The sequence below is a fragment of the Manacus vitellinus genome, unplaced genomic scaffold (genome assembly GCF_001715985.3).
Source record: "Manacus vitellinus isolate BGI_N305 unplaced genomic scaffold, ASM171598v3 scaffold_37_pilon, whole genome shotgun sequence".
In the NCBI taxonomy this organism is placed as follows: Eukaryota; Metazoa; Chordata; class Aves; order Passeriformes; family Pipridae; genus Manacus; species Manacus vitellinus.
In genome coordinates, this window is record NW_021940517.1 from 5349997 (window position 1) to 5376200 (window position 26204).

The following is a 26204-nucleotide window of genomic DNA, read 5'->3' on the forward strand; positions in this document are numbered from 1 at the left end:
TCCTTGTGAAATATGTTGCTCAGATTTATGAAGTCCTTCAGGTCCTTGTGCTGGGACTGAATTTCCATATTCCACTGCTTACCCTGAAGAAGTGATGAGTCAGAACAGATTAAGGAAAAGTACTGTGTATCTGCAGCTTGAGTCTTTCCATGTTCCTGAAGGATCAGTGACTTGCATGATAGCTATGTTTAAAGAGTGAAACTTGGATCAGGGTGGCCCCTGCCTGACAGGGTAAGAAAGGGTTCTCTCACCAAAGAACAGCAGTCTCAGTGAAGGGAGATGTTTAAGGTAACTCCACAGATCAGTGGCAGAGCTCTCAGTTGCAGCAAAAAACCCCCAAACAATGAAAACACCATGCTTTTATAATAAATGCTATAGTTCATTTCAGACAGGGTAAGTACAATCAGTTTGAATACTTGTAACCTTGTTGATTTTACAGAGTAAGAATTTACTTCCAGAATTTAGAGAAACTGAGATTGTGCCCCAAAGAATTTATAATTTCATACCACACCACTTAAGTGCATTTAGTCAATGGGAAAGGGAGAGGTAAATAAACCTGGAGTGAGTTTTGTTTTCAAGGTCAGAGTTGCAGGAGAGTTAACCATCTGTGCATTTTTTTAATAAAGCTGCTCAGAAATGGCAGTGTTTCAGCCTATTTAAGTTCTGTTTAGAGATTAGTCTGAGCCCTTGCATTTCTTTAAACAGTGCACTGATAATTCCCCTATTGTTGGAACAGTTGCACCTGGAACACACAGATGTAGCAGCTGCTTTGAGGAGGCTCTCAAGGTCAGGCTTTGGCTGGAAGGGGATCCCAGAAAATCTGATTGCCTTCATTTGTCAGTCACTGTTAGCTGGAAAATCCTATCTGCTTTCTTCCTCTGGCACCCACCAGGCTCTGGCTTTTTATTGAATGTGGTTCTGTATCATCAGTATCTGAGAATCCTAGATCTCAGTTAAAAGTCAATTATCCTCTTGATCCCCGGTTTTAAGTGGGAAGGTAGTTTTGCAGATGTATGATGGGCCAGTTCTATTCATTTTTTGGAGTTTACAATCTTACCATGTTTCTAGATGAATGGGAAAACCAAACATCTAAATGTGACCTAATGCAAAGATCTCTCACAGAGTTTACATGCAGTCCTAGTGTCTATTTTCAGGTGGGAATGAAGGTTTTTTTTCAGTTCCTGTCTGAGGTGCTTGGAGTTTATGGCAATAAAACTACCTGTATAGTCGTGTCCTTTCTGCAGCTCTTCTCACTCAGTGCAAATCTGCCTGGGGGAGGAGGCTAAAAGGGCCAGAGCCTCCTACTCTTCCGTACGCCATAGGAATGCCCCTCATGGATCCTATCCCTTTGTGCTGGGTGCTGTAAGTAGAACAAAAAGATGATCCCTGCCCTAGCAAGTTTAGCATCTAAGTGCAAGATGGAAGCTTAAGCTTCCCACAGCAAATCACTTTAGTTCAGATACATTTTGGCTGCCCAGAGAACTCTGGAAGCAGGCTGAGTGCTTCAGTATTTCTTGGCTAATGCATACAGCAGAGTTGGGACTAACGCACTGCTAGGCACCAGTATATATCCTACTCCCAGTGAGCCTGCATGGGCCAGGTAGTCATCAGCCTTGTTGCTCCTCCTTGGAAATGAGCTGGGTCCTTGATGTTACTGATTTGTCATCTACTGGTTGTATCTTAAGACTTTATGCCCTTTTTATGTAAGTATATTCCTCCTGTAGCTACTATGTGTTGTCCTCTCAGCAGTAACAGCACTTCTGATAGTTTATACTTTACTTGCATCACTTATATACCTTCTCACATCTCCTCAGTTACACACCTTCTCACAGCTCAGCAGTAATTTTCTTAGAAAAACTGAGTCAGTGTTACGCAATTGTGTGGCACCAGAGTGAAGCCTCAACCATGGACCTGAGCTGGGCTGCCAGTTACATGGAAGGAACCTGGAAAAGCAGCATTAAGAAGCAGCAGGACCAATGCATTGATTAGCAATTGCCTTGTGGGGATTGCATGCTTTATAGGAAAGGTTTTGAAGATCAAGAGGAGAGAGCTCTGCCAAGGTTAGTGGTGATTTCCAACCAGGCAGGAGAAGGGCAGCATGGAAAGAGGCAAATATGGGCTTCTTTGACATTACTGGTTGGATGCCTGGCTTCATGGGGCAGATGCGGGCAGGAATCAGTATACTGACAAGGTATGGGAGGAGATCAATAGGGAAGCCTAAACCATAAAGGCTTGTCTCTATTTTCCAGCCCCATTTTCATTTAATGCTGCAAAGAAGAGGGAACTGGCAGACGGCTGATGTGGTTGAAGCAAAGGGTTAGGCAAGTGATTTGAGGGGCAGAGCACTGTCTGGATGTCAAGATACATTTCATCAGGGCCAACGAAAAGAAGGATGATTGCAGTAATTGAGAGGAGAGACAGTCAGTTCTTAGGTATTTGGAAGAACAGGAAATTATTATATTCATAATAATGAATCTGCTTGACCTAGATGTGGCTGCCTGAAAGAAGGTGCAGAGAGAAATCTGTGTTTGGTGATCTATGGGTTGTTGGTCTGCCATACAGGTAAGATGTTGTAGTGCCCTCAGTGGTAAGGAAATAACATGGAAGAGGGATGTCATGACCTTAAGCCATACTGGACTTGCATTGTCAACTCTACCAGCATCTTTTTGCTAGTCTCACTAAGATCTATTTAAAAACTTTGAAGAACATGTGCAGGCAAAACAGACATTTGTCAGTCCTCAGCACAAAGATATTAGCTGGATTTTTACGTTCATGCAGATTGAAATAATTCAAAATAGGATGCAGAGGGAGAAAAGAAGGGGACCAAGGAAAGAGCTTTGTAAGGAACACCAAGAGCTAGCTGGGAACAGATTGGGAAAACTATGTCTCTCTTGCATACTATTTTGAAAGTAGTCTTTAGAATAGTAGGAACAGAATGAAGAGAGACTCAAAAAAAATGAAAATATATGGTCTTGGTAGAGCACCATTACTGGTACCAACAACTGCTAGACCTAAGAGCTGTCTGGGTAGAGATGATTAAAGAAGGGGGAAATATGAACTGCAACAGGTTTAGGGTGAGACTGGAGGGGAGAATCTCCCAACAGTGTTGGTAATGGCAGCCATTAGAGATGAGGTTTGGAATGAGAGGGGGAAAACGGAGTGAGGCAGGATCTAGAAAATAGTGCTAGGAATTAGCAGTTGTGTATTTGGCTGTGAAGTCTATAGAAAAAAATAAAGGTTTTTTTTTTGATAGCTCTTTAGGATCCAAAAAGTGTGACTGCTTTTCTTTGTTCTCTTGCTTTTATAACTGTGTCATCTTTCTGTTTTGTGGTTGTTTAGGATCTGCCCTTTGTGAGATATTTTTGCACAATGTAGCTTTCAAAATCTTCCTTCCGTTTATTACTACCTCTGCCCTTTTTTTTCTTCCAAATGCCATCTATTTCATTTGAGAATTGTACCCTGGGGTGCTTCAATTATGTATGAAGGTGGAATATTTGGGATGTGCTATTCACAAGTGCTTTCAATATGCCATCTGAACTTTGAATATGAGCAGAATCGCTAATATTTTAGTTTCTAGGGCACATTCTCTTAAATGAACAGTCAAGATGCAGCTTTTGTTCCTAAGTGCTCAGTATTTTACTCAGTCTCCGTGAGACCTTATGAACCTTCCACATGAGGATGATGAAAACATATTGGATTGAATGTATCTGGTGCAGTAGGGCTGCCACAGATAGAGACGTGGTAGAATTGACCATGTTGTTGTTCTGATAAGAAACAAATAGTTGAGGGATGACTAGATAAAGCTCCATTTCTGTCCCAGTACTGCAGGTTAAAGATCTTCAACCTGTAGTTGCCTCCTAAGACGTATGATGTTGCATCTATAGAAGTTATCCCATTTGGTGCTGTAGATCAAATGGATTGGTAGCCACTAGAAAAAGATACACAGTGAAAGAGATCTCTGCAGATATTCAAGAAGCATCGCTTTGACTGTCACCTGCAGAAGCAGAAGATATTGGCTGCCAGAATCTCCATCTGTTATCCAGCAAGAGTTGTTCAGCCTGTACTTCCGATGATATATTGCTGATGGTGCACATGGAAAGGGCATAAAGCTCTAACGCTGTCCCAGGGCAAAACAGAAAGTCTAGTATATGGTTTAACAAACATTTTTGAGGAGCAGCTTCCAACTGTGACTGTGAAGGTCTTGTAGCCAATTTCTGGCAATTTATGCTTTTTCTGCAGACTGAGATTCTTAAATACTACTAATGTATTACAGAAAAGGAGGGAAAGCTGTGGGAGGTAGAATGAAATAATCTGGATGAGAGGACAGGGAGAGGGGAAAGTAAAGGCCATATGGGATCTCAGGCATTTGCAAAAATAATTGAAGCTGTCAGTTGTCTGTACCCAGCCACTGTTTCACAGCAGCCTTTATGCCTTCCAACATTGTGCTGCTGTCATCCATCTTTCCAGTAGAGGTGGACATGATAAAGTTTTGAATGATGCTTCTCCAAAACAAGAAATACTGTGCCAAGAACAAAGGTTGTTGTTGGATAGGCAAGTAAGTGTCCAAGGAGAAAAGAAAGAAGTATATTTAACATTGAAGAAGGAGGGAAGGTTTAGCAGTGTGTATGGATGTTTGAGTAAAGGGCACTGGGGAGGTGAACAGAGCGAAGGGAGATGAGAATCACAGCCAGGTGCACAGGGAATTCTGCTAACAAAACCTATGGAGTTTGTAGCATCCTACTATGAAAATAGGGATACCTCAGTGGACAGTTGCATGGTGGACATGCTCTTTAAAGTAGCTGCTTGCAGACACATACCAACCCACAGCGAGGAACCAGTTGGCACACCAGCAGAGCCAGAAGACTGTCTCATCCCTTAGAGGGACAGCACTCTATAAGAAACATGGAGTGAGCATGGTGCAGCAGAGATTCCTGGTTGGCTAAGACTTACTGGATTAGGGGAGGTAAGGTGTAGGACACTTTTATAGACTTAGATTCCTGCTTTGTTTTCAGCTCAACTGCTAATCCAAGGTCAAAACTAATTGTCCACATCTTCTGTCTTCACTGCCATGTCTGTAGATTTTAAGAGTTTGATGTGTGGTCTCTGTGCTGATGTACTAGTACCCTAATCTTAATTTTGTTGCCAATAATCATGAAACACCTTTACTGTAAATTTGGAACAATCTGCCCTTTGAATGCATTCCACTGTTAAGCTGCTTTCTGAATCCCTGATTAATAACCTAAATGACTTATCATAATTAGCTAGTCCTCAGCCTTAGAATTGGGGAACGCACAAATTTGACAGTTTTCAAAAGTAAGTGGAGCAGGATCAGGGAGTCTGCAAACATTTCTGCCTTTGTCCTCATCTGGAAGCTGTTTCTATCAAAAAGGGGATTTAATTTTTTTTTTTTTAAGCACTGTGTATTTAAGACTTCCTTTTTAATACATGCTCTATTTCTTTTTGGAATTAGTGCGCATTTGTCCTTCCACCAACTTTGTTCTTTAGCATGTCAGTACCTTCAAAATACAAATTATGTCTCATTTCTCAGAGATTTCATACATAACAGACTCTGATGAAGTCTATTCCACAATACACGAATTGCTAGGGAATATTACATAAAATATATATAGAATGTCAGTGCTGGGAGATGCACCATCTAAAATAGGGAGAAGCTGTTTAATTGAATTTTTTTCTTCTCTAAGATCATTGAGTTACAAATTCCTGGGACCACTACTGCAAACATGAGCATTTTTGTTCTCTGAGCATTGCAATGAACTTTCATTTATAACAGGGTGTAAGAGAAATAGGCTATACAGGAAAGCAATGCTTCATGCTTTGCACGGTTGAAGTTTCAAACAAATTTAGCAAAGTCGTTGTGGATACATCACTCCAAAAAACAAGGCAAAATTCCTTTTTCCTGCCCTTGAATACTGAACAAGTTTCAGCTTTTTCTGTGACAGGTAAAATTTTCTGGAATTCATAAAACTTTTGAGTACTTTAGAGCCAAAGTCATGAAGGCAGGCCTGTACAATTTTTTCAGAAAATTTGCATTCGTGTATGTTTTTTAAATCTTTCCAAGTTCCATGGTGTTAAAGTACTGTTTGAGTGACTGAGCAGTGTCTGCCTCTTCTCATTTTTCTTTCCAGCAGGTTATTTTGCTGACTCTCAGAATAAGACGAAGGTTAGATGCCTAGTTGGCTTTATTGGGTGTTGAACTTTGGTAAAAGTTATACTTGTAAAATACTGTCATTGAAATAAAATGGGAGTACAAATGTGTACAAATTTGTATACAAAGGAAGGGTTACACATTTTCTCCCTCTGCATGGCAATGTAGGAGACTCCTCTCCTGGAGGGGTCTCTGGTACTAATGAAGCAATAGCTTGACTTCAGTGCTCTTTCAGTTGTTGGGACTTTGTTTGGTTAATTATAGTCTCATTACTAAGGGGTCAGTGTTCCTGCACTCCAACACAAACACATGTGTCCACCTACAGCTGATGGTGACAGCTCTTGAAATACATAGCCCTGTGGACTGACTGTAGCAGGGTATGCGCTAAACTCCTGCAGCGAGACAGGCATTTCCCTACTAACCACAGTGTATTGTGCTGTGCCCAGCCTCTGGTTCAGTCTGTTTTGGTGGGTTGTCTCCAAATCATGATCTAAGTAAAGGATCTAAGAACTAGCACTGTGCCTGGAGAGTTTGATGATGATGTTCTGGCTGGTTGGGTATGTGTTTAGCTGGCTCCTCTCATTTATGGGGGTGCAGACACACTTTCATCACAGCCTGACAGTTGCTGCCAATGGGAAATAAATCTGAATATTAATGCAGTGAAGGTAATGGGCCATTTCCTTCTGGTCATCTTGTACTGGCCTTTCGTGAAACTGAAGTTCCCATGCTCTCCTTTTCCGTCCCATGCTCTCAGACTTTTGCTGACAGATTCAGTACAACACATAATCTCAATTATGATTGGAGTCTTTTCCTGCCGAGTAAACAATTTTCAAACTGCGCAACAGTGAGAGGAGCCTCAGGAAGTCCTTAAGATGAGGTGAAGGATGCTGTATTTATTGGTAACTGTGCCAGCTAACCTGAGGTGGTTTTAAAGCAACAGCCCCTTGACAGGGACTTTAATCAGCATTTTATAAAAAGTGTCTGCTGCCTTGATTTTCAGCTTGTCTCACATAGAGCTGTATAAGTTGCATCTGCTCTCTCTGGATTCCTTATAACCTTCTGACTTTTCTTACCATTTCTTATTTAAGATTTATGTCCATCTCAAAGAAGGGAGTGGTGCCGATGGGCTGGATGCTTTAAAGAACAAACCGCAGCTTCACAGTATGGTGGCTAAAAGCCTTTGTCAGAACGCCTCTGGGAAGAACTACATCATCTTCACAGGCCCAAGCATTACCAGCCTGAATCTCTTTGAAGAATTTGAGAAGCAAGGTGTGTATTGGGTGACTGACTGGGTTTTAATGGTGACAGACCTAGATACCTTCTGCCAAAAACAACGTCCTAAAACTTCCTAAAGTCTTCACTGATATTTTGATTCCTTGTATAGGTAAGTTGTTCATCACTAAGAAATGTTCTCATTCACCAGAAGGTACTATACAGAGGACTTTCTAAGTTGTTCTTTAAGTCTTATGCTTTAAGTCTTCAAAATGAGGATGTAAACCACATTTTATTAAGATTATTTAAAGCCCTTGCTTTTGTCCTTTGCCTTAGAAATGGGAGGTCAAATCTATATGGCCTGGGGGACTTTTCAGGAGATCTCCTATCTGCTTGTGATTTTTCTGTTCCCGTTGTGAAAGACTATGGGTGGGATGAATCCTTAGGGATGTACCTTAGAAGTCTTTGTTGGTTTAATATCTGTTGGAGATATAACTTCTCTAGATGATATTCTATGCCACTGCAAAAGCCCTAGAAAAGTGTGGGCTTGTTTGTTTGTTTGGGGTTTTGTGTGGGTTTTTTTGTTTGTTTTTGGGGTGTTTTTGCTGGTATCAACATACCTCGGTAGGACAGTTTTTAGTTTTGGAAGCATAATAAACTCTACATTAGCAAAAGCACACCAACCAGCAGAATGATGTCTCTCCCAGCAAGTTTCATGCTAGTGCAGAGTAATCCCAGGTCATCCTTTATGTCGAATCCCCCCTCACCTTGGACGTGGAAAAGCCACGTGTTGCTTTACTTTCAGCAATGCTGAGGACTTGTGACTCCCCTTAAATTACAGAACTACACTCTTTCCAGTCACTTATAAGTCATTCCATGTAACTCTTGGCTTGTTCTTTGGTCATCATGGCCTTACAGAGTTGGTGTGATGTGTAGAATAGGTCCTTCATAGCAGTAAGGCTGGAGGCTGCCAAGATGCATCACGGCGAGGCCATTTCCTGTTTCAACACACCACTGATGTCCAAGTTTTGCTTTTGGCATTGCAGAAAATTAAACTCATGCAAACCATTATATTAATGAAACATGGCCCAAAACAGGGGGAAGGTCTGGGAATTGAGACAATATGTTGATTCTTATTTAAAATGAGAACATCAGTGAGCTGCACCAGTGCTGTAGTTGAGCGCTTCAGACTGTGCTGGCACTGAGGGCTGTCTCTGTTGAGTTCCATGCAGGACTTAGCTCCTACATTGTTTTAGATAACCTGAAAGCTCACTGAGTACAGTGGAATACCTGCATATTCTTGTAAAAGAGCCACGCTTTCCCAACGGCTGCAAACAGCCAAATGGGAAAGAAGTCAAGCATATTTGTAGCGCACTGGAGTTTTTCCTCTGAGCAGAGGCTGATCTTTAGTAAATAGTTTTTTACAGCTGATTATAAGCATTACATTTTTAAAACTACTAAATCAATGATGCAAAATGTGGGTTTAAAAAAATGGAGAGAATGACACACATACTCCTAGTACCTGAGATTAAATTTTAAGGTTTAAATACAAAGACTGACAGACAAAAACTTGACTGTTGAATTGCATCCTTTATGCTCAGCTAGGGAAGGATAAAGACAATCTGGTGTGATCCAGTTGATCTGTAACCCTGGTGAAAAAGATGCATGGCTACTAAACCAGCTGAGTGTTTATTACTTGCAGATAATTCAAATTGTTCACAAGGTTGAATTATTCATGGGCTTTACACTGCCCAGATCATTCAAATTAATGGTTTCTAGCAGGTAACAAATTCAGTAGTCTTTTTAAAGCATGTAATTTTTACTCACTATCTGATCAAATATGCTAATGCAATACTGAGAATTTAGTTTGGTTCATGACTTGTTATATAGCTTCATGAGACTTTATGATCTTTGACAGCTGCCTCCAAAATTAAATTTCAGATCTAGTACACACTATCACCTTCCTAGGGGTGAAGTTATGAGGTGGGTGGGGGGTTAACAGTAAGACAGCAGGTTTATTGACTTTGCAAAATAGCATGGCACTCCTATGTCAAGAAGATCATGGGGAACAAAGCATTTCTGTGTAATAAGGTGATGGGATTGTCTGCATTTGCCAGGAGTTACAAGGGGCTAGCTCAGAGGTTTTGCGGGGGGATGTTGAACTGGAAAGACTGTGAGACACTGGGAGAGGTGAGATGCTTGACATGCCAAGCTGTGGTGAAGTCAGTAAGAGCCTTGAAGGAGATGCTGTTTACTGACTCTCTGCAAAGCAGATGGTGTATTGCCAGCACCTGCTGGGATTCTACTGCATTGGCAGGACACTTGGGAAGAGGCAAGCAAAGAAGCCTGGACTGTACAGAGAGATCTCTCCTGATCTATCAGAGTAAGTCCATGTTGGGGTTTTCTGGTAGGTGGCTTAGCCATCTAAATCTGAAAAGGGCACACCGTGACCAAGATGTGTCATGAGAGCCTGTTGAAAAGCAACTATGCTCAGGTGCTCATGACAGTTCAAGACCCATTCTTAAACTGATGAATTTACTTCTTTTGTTAAAGAAAATTTAGTTTCTGGGCTAAAGCAGGATCAGCAGTAGAAAGATCTCATGGGGAACTGAAAAAAAAATAGATATTATCTTAAGTGCTTTATTGTTTGGGGTTTCTGTGGCTTTTTCTCGTGACTGTCAACAGAGAAATAGGGGAAGATTTAAATAAGCTCATGCTTGGAAGCTATAAACTTTGTGAGAACATAAAAGTTTAAGGAAACTAAAGGGAATTCTGGAAAATCTAGAAAGAATCACCCACTAAACCGATATTAGTTTCTCTCAAAATTCTTGATGAAAAAGAATCTGGGGTCTTGGTAGCTAGTGAGCTGAACAGGAGTCATCAGCGTGCCCTGGCAGCAAAGTTGTTCAACACTGTCCCGGGGTCTGTTAACAGGAGTGTAGCCTATAGATTGAGGGAGCTGATTATTGTCTCCTACGGTTTTGGACAACATGCCCCCCAGTAGAAGAAAGGCATTGATAAACTGGAGTAAGTTCAGCACAGGGCCACCAACCTGACCAGGGGCTGTACTACAGGCTCTGCTGTGGGGAGGGAACTGTTCTTGTTCAGGTTGGGAAGGGGCTTTGTGGGAATGCAACAGCAGCCTTATGCTACCCTATTGAGAGAACAGAGCTGGCTTTTTACAGTGATGCATTGTGGAACGACAAAATACAACAGACACAGGCTGAAACAAAAGATATTCAGGCTAGATGCAAGGTTTTTCCTGAGGGCAGTGAAGCAGGATGTCCAGACAGGTTGTGCAGTCTCTGATCTTGGAGGTTTTCAAGCCCAGACAACATAAAGCCCTGAGCAGTGCTGTCTGGCCTCAGAGCTGACCCTGCTCTGACAGGGGATAGGACTAGAGACCTCCCAAGTTGGTTTTCAACCTGAATTGTGCTTTACTCGATTGGATTCTGTGATCCTATAAAAATTTTGTGGAATCTTAACCATCATTCACTTTCCCTAACCCTAGCCCCCACATGATAAAAACACAGTGTTCTTTATTGAGAGCCTGCTGTGTAGCATCTTCACTGTACCACACGAGGCAATAATGTGCCTAGTAATATAAAGAGATGTCGCTGAACATTATTGTAAGGTCTGTGAAGATACCAAGAACTGAGAAAACTTCAGAAAATAAGACAGAACACTTTGATCTTTTTCCAAATCAAAAACCTGAATAGACCTCTTTTTTGTTTTTCAAGGGATGTACAAAGAATTTCTTTCTCTGGCCGCTAAATAGAACTGGAAACCTGCACTGAAATGCCCCAGATTCTCTGTTCTGCAAGCAGACAGCTGTCACTGCTATTCACTGTGACATCCATTCATAGTGCATGTCCCTTTTTCCCTCTCTAACCATTGGTGGTGTTCTTTATAGAGGACAGAACCTCCTAAAGCCCTGTGTCTCATGTTTCCCTTAAACAAATGATTCCTGGAAGTCCCTTTTGCACATTCTGAAGCAGGAGAAACAGCTGGCTTTGTCCTGCAGAGGGGCTGGTGTTGGCAAAGCTGCAAGTGCTATCGTTCTGGGTGACCATGGCATTCCCACAAGCTTTGCAGGATCCTGCAACTCCAGCACATGGACCAAAGCAAGGTCATTTCTCCACCCCACAACAGCCCCCCCAGCTTCTGACTTGACCCAGTGTTTCATGCAGAATAAATGATTGCAGAATGTGTATGTTTGCCAGAATTAGCTCTAGCCTGATGTCCTTTGCGAATGGTACTAGTGAAGAAGTGATGAAACAGGCTTCAGCACAAGCTCTCTGGGGACTGGTGACTCTGGGAATGAGTTTTGGTGACTACACGTTTCCTCTTCTTTGCTAAACAGTCTTAGGTTTATTCATTTATATTGCACTTCCAATTTAAGAAGTCCAGAGAAGGACAACCTGTCTCCACTGACTCCCATGTGTGTGGCAAATACCTGTTGTGATCCTGATTTAATTACACACAAAAACTTCATTGAGCCAGATGGACATAATTTTTATTGCTTCTATTGCCATAGTAACTGGGTGGTTTTAAAAAATTCTACAGATTAAGGGTGTCATCCACAATGAGAGATGCTAGTAAATCTGCAGAAGTGCTGCACTTTTCTAGGCTATACAGCAGGAAGGTTACACAATGTGTTCCTGAGAGAGAAAGTGGTTCCCATTATTCTGTATGAGGAGTGAAACATCTGCTGGAGGCTTTCTGCAGGCTTATTCCGACAATAAAAGGAAAGGCTACAATTAATTATTATGGGCTCTCAGAGGTGGCTGTTGCTGTTTTGAAACTCTACGACAATAATGTAGTTATTAGCTTGGTTTTATACCATTGCAGTCTGCTGGAGAAAGTATCACATTTCAGTGAATCATAAACTTTAGGCAGCTAAAGAAATTCTTCTCAGGCTTGCTTATCAGAGCAGGCAGATCTTCATATTGGCTAGAAGAAAGCTTTCTAAAAGTTAGCTATGTTAATGGCAAAGTTTGCAGGTACGTGCCCTGCTGTTCGCGTACCTCAGCAACAGAAGACATTAAAAAAAAAAACACCTTTATATTGATTGTTGTCATCAGGCTTCTCTCACTGTCTTTTGTGGAAGGAACTTACTGATTTCCAGGGACTGATTCATTCATTAGAAATAACCAATGGAGTGCAGGTTTCCTCCTTGAGGATGAAGTTTCCCCGTTGCTGTGTTAGTTACCACCTTCTGACATAAGTGGCTTAAATTTCTGATGGAAGAGCCATAGCTCCTTGTAGATCAGCCCACAGCAACTGGACTAATTAATGAGTATTTTCAATTATTTTATTAGTATTCCTGTAGTATCTGTGAGCTCTTGAGGGAATGCTCAGCATGCCAATCAGTGTATGAACCAAGGACAAAAGCTTCACCTGCACTGAAGAGCTTAGGTCATTCCAGAAAGACAGAGGCAGAAGAGCCACATAAAAGGAAACCTAAGAACAGAGGTAATGTGGTTAGGGGAAGCCAGACACTGTATTCTGACTTTGCGTTTCCTCTGTAAGGATACCATGCAAAATTTGGCATGATGGAAAATTTGATCAAGCAGACTTAGCTGACAGATGAGCTTTAAACCACCACAAGATGTGCACAGATGTCACCTGCTTCCATGCCCATTGTTTTTTTCCACTCAAGTGGGTTAACATAAAACTGAGGGAGACCGTGGAAATTTCCATCCAAAATTTCCTGGGAAAAATTTGATCAAGATCTGCTTCTCTTGGACGAACAGAAAGAGGCTGTTATTATTTCACAGCCTAATGACAAATTCAAGCATTATTATTAATATTGTTTCCAAATCTTGTTTGTGCCCACCTGGCTGCACTGAGGTGTGTTTTGTGGTGTTAGATTTTATTCATTGCCTCTTTCACAGACCAAGAAGCTGTGAGCAGCAGACTGTGTCGCCTGCAGAGCCTATGATGTCTGTGCAGGACAAGATCAATGTTCGCTCAGCTAGGGCACTGTGTGGTTTATCTCCTTTCCCCAAAATCAGTTTTCACTGAACTTGTATTTCCATCTTCTCCATCCTTCTGGCATACGCATTTTTTAAATCAACCAGTGGTTTCAGTGTTTTTTAACTGCTTAAGCAGCATTTCCTTAGTAAACCAGATGATGCAGGCGCAAGGGGTAGTGAACTGAAAATGAGGAACTTGGCAGCACAATGAAAGCAGTAGATTAAACCAGAGTTTGCCACCTATGTATATTGTGATTAAAAGCATCATGGGAGTCATGTAGGAGAATTTATTTCAGTTATCATCTAAGATGCTATAGCTTTCTCTACCTCTCTGCTCCCTCCACAATTTATTCTCTTAGCTAAACATCAAAGACTCTCTGGGATAATAAATTCTGATTTGTCCCATAATGCGTATCACCATTGGAGGTTTTTTTCAGACCAATTTTAAACATGTTGTGAAGACAGTTACACAGATTGTAGATGTTATTGCTAGGAAGATACCCTGAATTATTTTTCTTGTCATTTCATCATGACTATGCAGGAGGTGTGAATACATTTAATCAAGAGAGCAGACTTTCTCCACTTGTCTCTGTTTCCAGAGACATTAATATAGGACACAAATCTTTGGTATTACAGAAGAAAACCAGTTGGCTGACATATCTCTTTGACTAGAATGTTGTAGGGCAAGTTCTTTCTCTACTTAGGTCCCTCAGACTTGCTCTTCTGTTTTTGCCCTTTGGGTCCATGCAATGAGGGAATGTTTGTTCATATGCAGAGATTTACTGCTGTGGGTTGCTGAGCACCAGGAAGAGTGACTGCACAGGTCTACCTCCATCCATGCTGAACAATTCTGAAACTCCACAGTCCAGAGGGCAGTACAGAATAAGAATGAAGGGAAACATGTCCTTGATCTGCTGGTACAATAAAGGGCACTTTCGTTTTCTGACCAACGCCTATTCACCGGTTCAACAAGGTAAGCAATATTCCTACTTCTCATCTCAAAAGTGCACATGCTTTATGTCATAAGGCAAAATGAGTCACTGATTTTGATAATAAGGCTGAACAAAGAGCTTGATCATAATTGGTCATAACATTCTAGATAAACAGTAGCAGTAGTGATTCCCTTTTGTGTCTTCCTACAGCTGTTCTTTTTTTGTATACAAAGGTTAAAAGCCTACTGCAGCCTCCTTTGCCTGAGCTGGTGGAGGCAGTATCCTTTCAGGTAGAAAGATTATATCTTTGGTGATGGTCAGAGAAGGGAAGATGATTATATAAGACTATATAAGACTATATAAGACTTATATAAGACTATACTAGCCCCATTTGCAAAGCGTCTTCTAGGATTGCTGCTAAAGAAAAATTAATACACATCATGATGTACTTAGAACTCTGAGCAGATCCTACAATTAATTTATCTTACTCAGTAAAAACTTAGTCACAAACAAACATCTTTTTGCCAGAAGTAAATATGATTAAGGTTTCCTGTTGTATGTTAAATTGATTTTAGCAGTTGATGAAAAAAACCCAAAACAGATAATTTGGATGGTTCAAATAATGGCAAGAGCTTCTTGCAACTGAAGTCTTTTCCTTTTTGAAAGTATACAGATGGTATTAAGAATGTTTGGAAACTTCTGTTAAATGCAATATGACTAGCTAACTCCTTAAAATTAGTTTTTCGGTGAAAATATTGTTTCAGTTTCTTATAATTTTTATTATTCAGATTTATGTATAACTGCTAGAAACAAATAAGAATAACCTGAACCTTTAAATGTAAAGCCATCAATTCAAAGGCACCTTCTACACTCATTTTCTGAATCCCAAGCAACTCTCACATGCGTGTACAGGCTGCGTAAGCAAAGTTAATGCCAAAAATGACTGTATGGTAAGCTGAGAAGCTGACTTAGTGTGTTGTTCAATGCCTTCCCAGGAAGTTTACTACCTTAACAAAACGTGGCTCATCCAGAGGAATTCTGCTGGGCACCCCAGTGGAGTGACAACTTGGTGACTCAGATGGGCTGGTGGCTGAGCACAATGCTGAAAATATGTGAAGGAAACACTGCACTTTGGAGACTCTGCTAAAGTCAGTCCCTGGAACAGTGTTGCTTCCCATGAGGGGCATTCGCCATCAGGATTTGTGCTGTTTTCCTTGTGCATTTTGCTGATTTAGATTATTCAGCTGCACTAACTGGACAAGAGTTATCACTACATGTCACCTGTTTTTTATAGACAATCATGGAGCATTTGGCTATAATTCATAAATATTATTAGAAAAATACTCTGTAAACATCAATGTTAACTGGCCCATTAAAAGGGGGAGCAAAAGCAAACTGTCCTTACAAGGAGCACATGGAGGTGTGAGCCGTTGTGCTTGTGATTGACCTTGGGTCTGTTTTGGCATAGATGGGATTGTAGGCTCTATGTGTGAGGTAGTTTAACATCCACCAATTAGGACCTCTGTGTGTGATGGACAAGGCCTGCCCAATACATTGCTCACCAAATGCTGGCTGGGACAGTTGACATAGTTCACAGTGAATCAGAGCAGAAAACAGAGACTGGTTTTTTAGAGTGATGCTGGGGAAAGAGAGTCTCTAGTGAAGACCTAGGAACAGATGGAGACTCAGTGGGAAGGCAAGAGACCAGATTGCCTGCCTCTGATTTGGCATCTCTAAAGTCAGTGCAGCAGAGCTAGTTTAAGCCAACTTGAAGCTAGACCACCAAAGTCTCCTCTAAAGTGTGTAAATATAGAGGAGGAAGGGGAGGAATGTATGCTCCTTGAGGCAAGCCTCTAATGTGAGCACATGTGAGCACCTGCTGAGCACATGTGTTATATGGGAGAGGAGGTAAGGACAAAGGGGATTAAAACCTATGCAGGGTAGTTGAACTAGAGTGGCACCAGTGGGATTGCCTGGTGATGCATGGTGTGTGTTTGCACTTGGTTGAGCATAAATGTTTGCAGGCTGCAGGAGTCCATAAGGAGAAAACCTTAAAAACAGAAGGCAAGAGATGGTCAAAAGAACACTTAGGATAAGAAAAGGGGTGGACATAGCTAATAATTAGCTATTTATTGCAATTTAGAGGCAAGTCAAGAAGGTACTTGCCTGTATTAGGAGTGCAAATCCCACCCTAGCCAGAGCCATCAGGAGGGCAGTACACTTGTCAGAGCTGATCTAGGAATACTATTCTTAGATGCAGCAGGTTATTTATTATGGATGTTTTAAACCCACATGTCATAAGGCATCATCTCAGATACTAAAGGATGAGTCTCATTCCTTTAGTCCTGCAAAAATGTCCTCCTTTCTCTGCTGTCAAGTATGTAGTTTCTGCCTAGAACAAAATCTGATTGGGTTTTTAATTTCCCTTAAGCTTTAACTTGAGTTTAATTTTGAATTGTGCCTGTATTGTAGAAAAACTGAGAAGTCAAAAGAGATTGGGACCCCTAGAGAGTAAAAAGTTGCCCTTATTCTAAAGCAGGTGATCTATGTGCTGGCCCAAACCTCCCCATCTCTGGGACAAAACTGCATTTTCTGTTTTTTCACTCTAGATCTGGTGCCCACTTCCCTAGCATCTCCATTAGTACCTTCTAGAAATGTCTACAATATTTTCTGTTTTTCATATGTAGCAGGATGGAGCAGGCAGCAGCCTCACTTGCCGCACAGCAAGATGACCAGAATAATGTCTCTATCAAAAAACTGTTGAATCCAAGATCTTTTTAAGAAGTATCTTCTTTCTGAGAACTGTCACAGGTGCTCTTCACCAACTAGCTCTACTTAAAAGCTGAACAGACAATAATTGAGGGTAGAAAACAAAGCTTGGGCCACATATGCAAGGAGTAAAGAGCTGTAAATGGAGTGTTGGCATCTTGCAAGTGACTTGTGAGGAGATGGGAGATGCTGTGGAGCCATCACAGTTGTATGAAGCAGTTGTTTAAGTCCCTGTGTGGTTCTTAGCCCAGGAGAAGCTGGAGTGAGAAGTGTCTGGTGACAGTCTAGTTTCCTGAAAAAATCAGCTTTTAAGATTGGCCCAGAATTCGGAAGTCTGGGGCAAGAAGCATAATGTTAAAAAGTATGTTTCAGGATGGATGAGCTTAGGGTTTCAGCTTTACATTTCCATGTGCCCTTTGTGAGCCTACAGTCAGGAGGTTATGTCCAAGTATGCTGACAGTGGGGAGGGGGCCAGAGGACCCTGATGGGGAGACCTTGAACAATCAGACATTGTGCAATGCTGACTGTCTGCAATTTTGATCAAGAACTGTAACAAATCAAAGTCCTGATAAAAAGCCATATAGCACTTGGATCACGCAGTGTTATATTGTTATGAAATCTCAGTGTTTGCCAAGCTGGATGCAAGTGCTGGTATTAATGAGACTCACATTTAAAAAAAACCCAACTCATGATTCTTGTAAAATCACAGATAGGCTTAGAAGTGTTCTGAGGAAACAAACACGTCTCAACAAACCTTTGTCTTTCTCCTTGTTTCATTTGGAGTGGTATTTCCCAAGCTTTGCTTGATGAGCATACAGTCTAAAATTTTAAATAAAAAAGAAAAAGGGTTTAAAAAACCCCCAAAAGCTGATGCCTTCCTAAGGTGACAGCATGGAAGCCAGAAGCTGGCAGCCCTTCCAGCATGGAGGCAAAGGCAGGCTGTAGCTGCAGTGCAGGCGGTGCATTCACTGGAGTGCTTCCAAGGATGGGAACACAGTGATGCTGGGGGAGGACCAGGAGGGGAAACAACTCATCAGATGTGCTGGTGAGTCAGCTGGCTTGGGGCTGGCTTTGGACCGCTTGCCACAGAGACCTGCAGCCAGGAAGGACCCAGCTCCAGCTGTTGTCTTCCATGGGGAGGTGGCATATGGCTAAGAAGCAAGGCTAGGAAAGGCCAAAAAATAGTGTGCCTATAAAGCTATTTATATTCTCAAAACAAAGGAATGTTATGTGGAATATAATAGAAAGTGAGAGGGAATATATGGTACCTATATAGCTGCCACTGCAATGCATTCTTTTAAGGATTATGATTACTAAGCAAATTGCAAAGGAAATATGAATCTCCAAAAGAAGAGAAAGGGAAGAAAAAGAGAGCAGGAGAAGAAAGAAGGGGATTTTATTTTTCTTTTTAAACACTGGTACCAGAACATACTTGTCCTTTCCTGAACTGCCCTGGTGGGATGGCAAGTGATTTTGTGGCACTGATGCAGCAGGCTGGTGATGTATCAGTCCTCTTTACCTCATGCTGGTCAGATTTTGTAGTACTCATTAAAAGGATCAAAAACACACTATAATAATTATGTGAATATAATGAAGGATTTATTTATTTGATTGTTCCTCCCCCCACTCCTCTCCACTTGAGCTACATTTACACCCAACTTGGGTGAGGCAGAGGTGAAAGGAGAGTGCATTGAACAATTTAGAGATGATATCATTTTGGACTCTTGAAAAATCAGACTTTAAAGACCCCAAATAAGTTGCTGCATGGCTCAGCTGTAACATAACATTTAGTAAGTGTCACAAGTCTTGCTTCAAAATAGCACAGGGGGCTTGGCAGAGATAACAAATGGAATGAGACTTCCAGTTGAAGGAATGAAATGGTGAAGTCTATAATCAAAACGTGAGTAGCATTTTAGGGATGATTGTAAAAGAGTTGGCAGAAAGAAGGCAATGAAAGGTTTTTTTGAACGCCTGAGAAATGAGAAAGCCCAGAATTGTACCTGTACTGAAACAATGCTGAGAAAGGATGCAACAAAACCTATGCTTCTCTAGACCAGGAGAAATTTCGCTGGTATATATAGGGAGACAGTATGGATCCCACTAGACAGTGCCGTAGACATGGAACAAGGGTGGTCCACACCTTGGAGAGCTGACCACTGAACCCTTTGGGGACATAAGTCAAAAGTTAGGGAACAGACTCCTATACTGTAAGTTTGTTTTAATCACCCTTCCCTCCTACAAGGAGCGTCCCCCAGGAGTGGGGAAGGAGGACAGGAACAGTAAATCAGAAAATAGCTAGGAGAGTTTCTTAGGAGAGCTACTGCTGTAGTGTTGAATAAGGCCAGGTCAAAGATAGACCATGTGAGGGAACGGGGCCCATTTTTGGAGTAACCTGCTCTAGGCATCACATCTTTGTCAATGCAGAGAGTGGTTTGTAGGTGGCTGAAGGTGACCTGTTGCCTTACCATGGACTAATGCAGTAGGCAGCATAATTGTCCCCCATGATGAGCTGAATTACCAAGCCAGCTGACCAGGCAGGGCAGGGAGCATCACTCGCAGGCAGAGAAATGTGTGCTTAGCTCCACTGAGCAACCTAAGTGTACATCTGAGCTCTGGCTCCCCACAGCAGGAATCAGGCTGCTTTCCATTTCAGAGATACTGCGTGGCTCCTTCAACTCATACACTAGCATCACCTCTGTCTTGACTGAGTTTATCCAGTTGACTCCTTCTTATTGTTTTTTCTCTTCTGTGTCAATTAGCATCTGGAAAAGTGGAGGTAATGTTGCTCTTGGCCCCCGTGGGTGGAGATAAGCAAAGGATTTAATTTCAAGGGACTCATTTGGGACTTCAGAATTCAAAGCATATAACAGCAGGTCACCACTCTAGAGGTGACCACAACTTATTGTGAACCAAAAAAGGAGAGACTAATACTGTCTGTAAGGGGCTACTGTGGGACTACAGCAATGTATGCTTTTTTCTGAATGTATGGCAAAGATGTTTGTGTCTAACCTCTCTTCATTTCCAGCTGAAAAATGATCCCTCTTCTTCTCCTTCCACTTGCTCAAGGTATTACCAATGGGAAAAAAAATCAAGTGAGCATCTCTGTTACAGATAACTTCCCAGTATTAGGGCAAAAACTGTCAATAAGTTTTATTTTATAAAAAACTGTATATAGAAACCATATCTTTTAATTGCTAGACTTATGATGTTAATTTGAGACTGTTATGTTTCTAATTGATGCAGGAGTTATAATTAAGAGAAAAAGTGGAGAAATTCCATGTCCATTGGCAGTTGAAGCCTTTGCTGCTCACCTTAGCTATATCTGCAAATATGATGACAAATACAGCAAGTAAGTAAGAATATGTGCATGCGTGTGTGTATTCCTTTCACACCTTCTCTCTTGCTGCAATACTTGAGTCCTCCATGTTGAGCTGCAGCTGAGGGCCCAATCCTGCTTTCACCGAGTCTCAGACAAAACTTCAGTTTAAGTCAAAGATCAGAAGCTGGCTCTGCACAAGGCTGTTGTTTTGGCTCTATCTCCACATCCACCAGTCAAAAAGAGATGTTGAGACACAGGTCCTTAGCATCTTGTAAATGACTTTTGAGAAGTGCTGGGAGGATAAGCCAGCAAGCCGATGCTCTTGGCCCCGTCAAATTGAAGGCTAAATAAAGAATTCAGCAAGGGTCTACTAGCCCCACAAGTCTCTCAGGCTAGCTCAGATCTCCACCTCTAGCAATAGATGGTGTTTACTTGATTATCTGTCCTGGTGATATTTGTGTCACCTGGAGCCAGAAGAAAAAAGACATTCAGTTGCGCCTCTAAACCTGATCTACATGATCTGAGAGGGCAGAATGTAGAACTTTTGTCTTCTGCATTCCAGTTGGGGTCTTCAGTGTTAGCTCTTAATGTAGTAGGGAGAAACAGAAATGAGTAAGAATAGCAGTGGTGAGGCTTGGTTGTGGGAATAGTGATGAGGTGCAGAAGATTTCAAGAACTAAAAACTGAAGAGAGAGAAAGAGTAGCATGGGTTTTTAATGCCAGTTCTGGGCAAGGCAGCAAGAATTCAGTAGAATATACGAAAGACGAGGAGGTGGTTGCTGGAGAACGGTACTGGGATCTGATCTGAGGAAATCAATACAGAAAAGAGCTGAGGTAGTAGATTTAAATAATTACTAAAAAAATTAAAGTAGGAAAGTGGGAAATCTTATGACTGAAGAGTGAATATTCTGGCAGTCTTAGAATGAGTCAGAACCTAAATATAAGGATGTCAGTCCTTTCTAGTTCTGCCTTATGGAGCAGTGCTCCACATATCACCACTGTACACTCTGGCTCTACACCCACATCCTCCCACCTACTGTTGACAGCAGCAGAAATCATTCTTTGCTCACAATAAACATGAGGAAAGAATCACCAAGCTTCCCAAAACTGTAACATAATGTGCCTGAGGCTTTTTTTAGTTGCAAATTGAAGGGATTCAGACCCACAGCTCCATTCATGTGGATGTTTGTCATGGGTAGGCTCTAGGAATCTTTATCAGTACTCTTATTTAAATGGAGTGGTAGAGAGGTAAGAGTGTTGCTGAAGCAAGCAACTTGCAACTTCTTCAAGCTCAGAAGAGCTTCCGAGAGCAAGGAAGTCTGTTCTTTTAGACACTACTAGAAATTTCCAAAATTGTGCAAATTAGCTGTAAATGACTGTCAAATACATTGTACAAAATTTCTTAAAAAGATACTTGAACTAGGTATGAAGTCCCAGGTCTGCTTCTCCTTTATGACTGCAGGATCTTTGTCTGAGATTATTTCTGGCATCCCAGCTGCAATTGTTTGGCTTAACAGTGCTTTTCTCTACTCTCTTGGCTTTTTAGGTATTTCATTTCTCACAAACCAAACAAGACCTGGCAACAAGTATTCTGGTTTGCCATCAGCATCGCCATAAATAATGCCTACATCCTCTACAAAATGTCAGAGGCCTACCATGTGACAAGGTACAGCCGTGCACAGTTTGGTGAGAGACTTGTAAAGGAGCTTCTGGGCTTGGAAGACACCTCACCCTCCCATTGATGCACTGTTCCTGGTGGCGTAGGCAGAGGCTGAAGGGTAAGCAGAAGATACCACATCTGGAGCAGCAAAGCAAGGAACTTGTGACACCACCAGTGCTGTCATCCAAAAATGCCAAGTGATGCCACTAGAGAGGTGGAAACTTTGTTCCTGATAGCAGCTGGATGTAGACATGTTGTGCAGAAAGTGCCACTGGAAAAGCTGACACAAAATTGCATATGTGAATGCCCTGTGGGAATCTGTACACCCAAAAAAGACTTAAACTAGTTGTCATCTCAATACTATTTGTTGAACAGGGTCATCTTGTAAAGTTACTCTTGGGCCAAGAGCTTGTCATAAGCTGGCATAGCTCAGCAGTCCTAGACAGGTATTATGGAAAACTCTATAGCGTACTTGGAGTTACTAAATTCTGGGACAAGCAATGTAAGTCTGCACCATGGGCTGTGGCTGGGAGTGCCTGCCATCCTGTAGGGCGTTGCTGCTGTCCTCCCAGTGTGATAAACGGAGCAGTTCAGATACATGAACACTGAAGCAAGCATATTGACAAACAAAACCTTCACAGGCAGGCAGCCAGGAACTGAGGACCGGTCAAGATTTTTTTCTTTCTGTGTTTTTTTTCTTTTTCCTGTTTTTATTAATGTCACCTAAGGCAATTTGATCCCAGTTAGTACACAGAAAAATTAGGAGAAACCAAATACATTAGTGAATTTAAAATGAAAATACATTATATTGATTTTCTTTTTTAACCAGGACAAAACATTTTATACACAAACACACAGTGATTAATACTGTAAGTATTAACAATGAGTAAACCATTAAGTAATACTGCCTCACATCTTAACTGCCACGGTCAGTGTACAGGTGAGAAATCAGAGTATAACATCTGTATTTTTTCTTGATTTCAACTGTATCTTAAATGTTGCTTAAAAAGCTAATCTAATGGACTGTTAAGGTTTTAGGAACAGCAGTTTCTTGCTTTTTCCTTTGTAACTGTCAAGAGTTTTTTGGTCCAGTTTAGAACTCTATTTGACACACTGTTGGCAGGAAAAAAATAAGTCACTAATAGCCGTGTGTTTCCCATTATCACTGTGGTGTGTTCTGTAGGAATTCTTTTAGTTAGAATTCAGGGCTTGTTACAGTAGTTGTAACTGAGCAGATTACATGTTTAGCAAAGTAACATAGCATCGCTTTTTACAAAAAGAAGTCCAGTTGCAACCAGACCTTAAACCTCACTAAAACAGAGCAAGCCCAAAGAGTTCTGTTCTTAGTAACGCTGTAGAGGACAAGCATCACCATGAGCTGGTGGCCAAGGCTGAAATGCCCCATTTTGGTGCTGGTGGAATCTGAAGGCTGCTGGAGCTTCAGAAAACAATACCTAGAGAGAGAGGTATGACGGAAACAAGGGAGAATCGATACTGAAGTGAAATGCTACCCTGCCCTCTACACTTTATTGATTTCAGTCCACAACTCAATCAGCAAAAAACTCCATGTTCTAAAGGTTAGCAGTGACAAACACAAACAGAATTGCATTAACTTATGGGGCAGAAACCATGTTGCTTAGAGGACCACCTGGTTTTAGGTCCCCAAGTCTGAAAAGTTTTACTGAAGAATGACTTGAGTTGATTCAAGAGGAATGGAGTGATCAACTGATTTATTGATTTATGATTTACAATCATAAATCACCAGGTTATATGTATCTATCTGGCAAGAGGCAATAGAGGGCAACTAACATGAATTTGAAAATTCCTGAGATTTCATCATTATGTGATGTGCAAATGCACAGCACGTAAATAATAACAGAGAAAGAATGGAGCAGGGGTTAGTAAGTTAATGACTAGCCCATAGAGTAGTCTTGCACTGATACCTTTCTGTTTCCACCAAAGTCTTATTTTTTGGAGTAGACTTAGAGGCAGATCTGGTTGCAGGGAGAGTAAGGGAATGGCCAACTCCACAGTGATTCTGCTTGTCATACAGCCTGGAGCCTATCCCGCATGTCCTGCTCTGCCTGCCGGCTGCACAATGTACAAGAGTGGGATTCCTAAGCATCCCTTTTCGCTTCTCAGTCCACAAGGTCTCCTCCCGGGAAACATGGGAGAAAGGACAAAACCCTGTGCACTGAGGCCTCCTAGCCTCAAAAGGAGGGAGAAGGTTTGCACCACTCTAGTCCTTGGCAATGCCAAGCTGCATAGGAAGCCAAGGATGAGTTCAGAACTTCTTAACCCCACAGAGAACTGAGACCACCCCTCTTCAGACTGTGTGCGATAGCTGGTTATTGTCAGTCTTCTACATATTCAGAGAGAGGAGCTAGCCTGAAGCATTAAAAACAAATGTTCAGCAATATAAGCCCACAGTTTCCTTTTTTCAGGAAATTTCACAGAGGTACCAAAAGACAAATGGTGTTCTTATTGCTCCCTGCTTCAGACAATGCCAGCTGATATTGCATTAAGAAGAGTAGCTAATAGTTCCTTATATCCCATAAATTTATATGGTAGTCAAAATTGGGGCAGTAAGGAAAGGTCTGGCTGGAACTTTGCTGATGGGATGGCTTGAATGAACAGTATCTGCTTCCTTGCATTCCCCTGCCATGCTGGAGCATTTGCAGGGTACCTTTACCCCAGCAGAGATGGGATGGTTTGCAAGACCACCTCAGAGCCACTTGGCATTTCTGAGGAGTAGGCAGAGCACTCTCCAGCTGTATTGTGGGCCCCTGGGATAAACCTGGAGCCCTTGGCCAATTGTTAAATTACTATGTATGCTTAAAGGCCTGGATCTAGGCCACCCCATACAGAAAATGCCTTTTCTTTTTCAGGTGAAAGTAGGTCTGAGGCCTTGGAATATTTAATTTTTCACTAATGTATGCTGTTAATTATGTGGATTACTTGAGCTCAAATCATGAGGTCCTAGCTTTTTGCCTCAGGGACTGGGTCCTGAGTAGTTTTCCCTAGAATTAGTGTTGATGGGGGATTACACAGTGGCTGACTATTACAGGGAAGATGCTTTAGTCTCCTTTGTAAAGGAGAAAAATGAAAACAAAATTATAGCTTTGCAATGAATTTCATTTTCTTAGCCTTAACCATCCCTCATCATTTTGAACTGGTGTTCTAAACATGCACAAACATTCCATAAGTAAGCAAAAATATTTATATATATTTATATGTACAAAATGCTTGAATTTTGGCTCTTGAAGCCAACAAGCAAAAGTCACCAAAGCATAGCCTAGATCTATGGATGACTCTTCCCCCTCATCTTTTCTTTTTATTGACTGGAAGTGGATAGGGTTGGGGAAAGTTAGGATTTCTGCTTGTTGAAAAAGCATCTTGCACTTTCTCTGTTACTACAAACAAGGCAAAGTAATTAAGGAAGAAATTGAATAATTTTTAAAAGGCTAAAGTTTGTTAACTGCAGCTCAGCCTCTGTAACATTTCGTTTACTGCAAACTGGCTTTCTCAGATTTGGTTCCCCACCTGCTCATAATATTAAAGCTTCTCCCTAGTTAAAGGGCGGGGGGGAGGGAGGGGAAGTTAGTCTCAAAGTAGTGCAAGGATGCTAGTTATAGTGTGTGTGTCTAATTGTGCAATGACTTGTGAAATGATAGTTTGGTTTCTTTGGGGGGCTTTTTTGTAGCCTTAAGACAATCTAGGTAAGATCGTAAAACTCAGCAGTAGATGAAATGCAGTGGAAATGCCAGCCGGGTCACAGAGGAATGTCTCTAAAGTTTCTCAAAAAAACCCAAACAACCCCAAACAACAACAAACAAAAAAACCCAAACCAAACCAAACCAAAAAAAAACAACAACAACAACAAACTTTGATGCTGAAGAAGCCAAGGGAGCACAGCATGGCTCATTTCTCTCCTGCTGAATTGAATTTTCATTCACATGTACTTCTGAAAACTGATACGGACTTATTTATGGTATGCAAACTTTGTTTCAAAGAACTGAGAGCATCGGTAAGACATACTGATCACCTTCTATGCACAGTACTTTCAAGAAATGTCTGTCATGCCACGATCCATTCTTGGAAAACATTTCTTTTCCCAGTGTGTGATATAACGCTCACTAGAGCTTGGAAGCCACTGTGAAGTGGTTTC

The 26204-nt window shown here is 41.4% G+C and overlaps 1 protein-coding gene across 1 annotated transcript in view; it reads left to right on the forward strand.

Annotated features, from left to right (window-relative positions):
• PGBD5 (piggyBac transposable element derived 5) overlaps positions 1 to 25852 on the forward strand; it is a 38261-nt gene extending 12409 nt beyond the window's left edge. The window contains exons 3-6 of the mRNA XM_008923572.3: positions 7255 to 7435; positions 14132 to 14329; positions 20301 to 20406; positions 21923 to 25852. Of these exons, the coding sequence (XP_008921820.1) occupies positions 7255 to 7435; positions 14132 to 14329; positions 20301 to 20406; positions 21923 to 22118 (681 nt within the window). The 3' untranslated portion in view covers positions 22119 to 25852. The remainder of the gene's footprint in view (positions 1 to 7254; positions 7436 to 14131; positions 14330 to 20300; positions 20407 to 21922) is intronic.
• Positions 25853 to 26204: the final 352 nt, after the last annotated feature.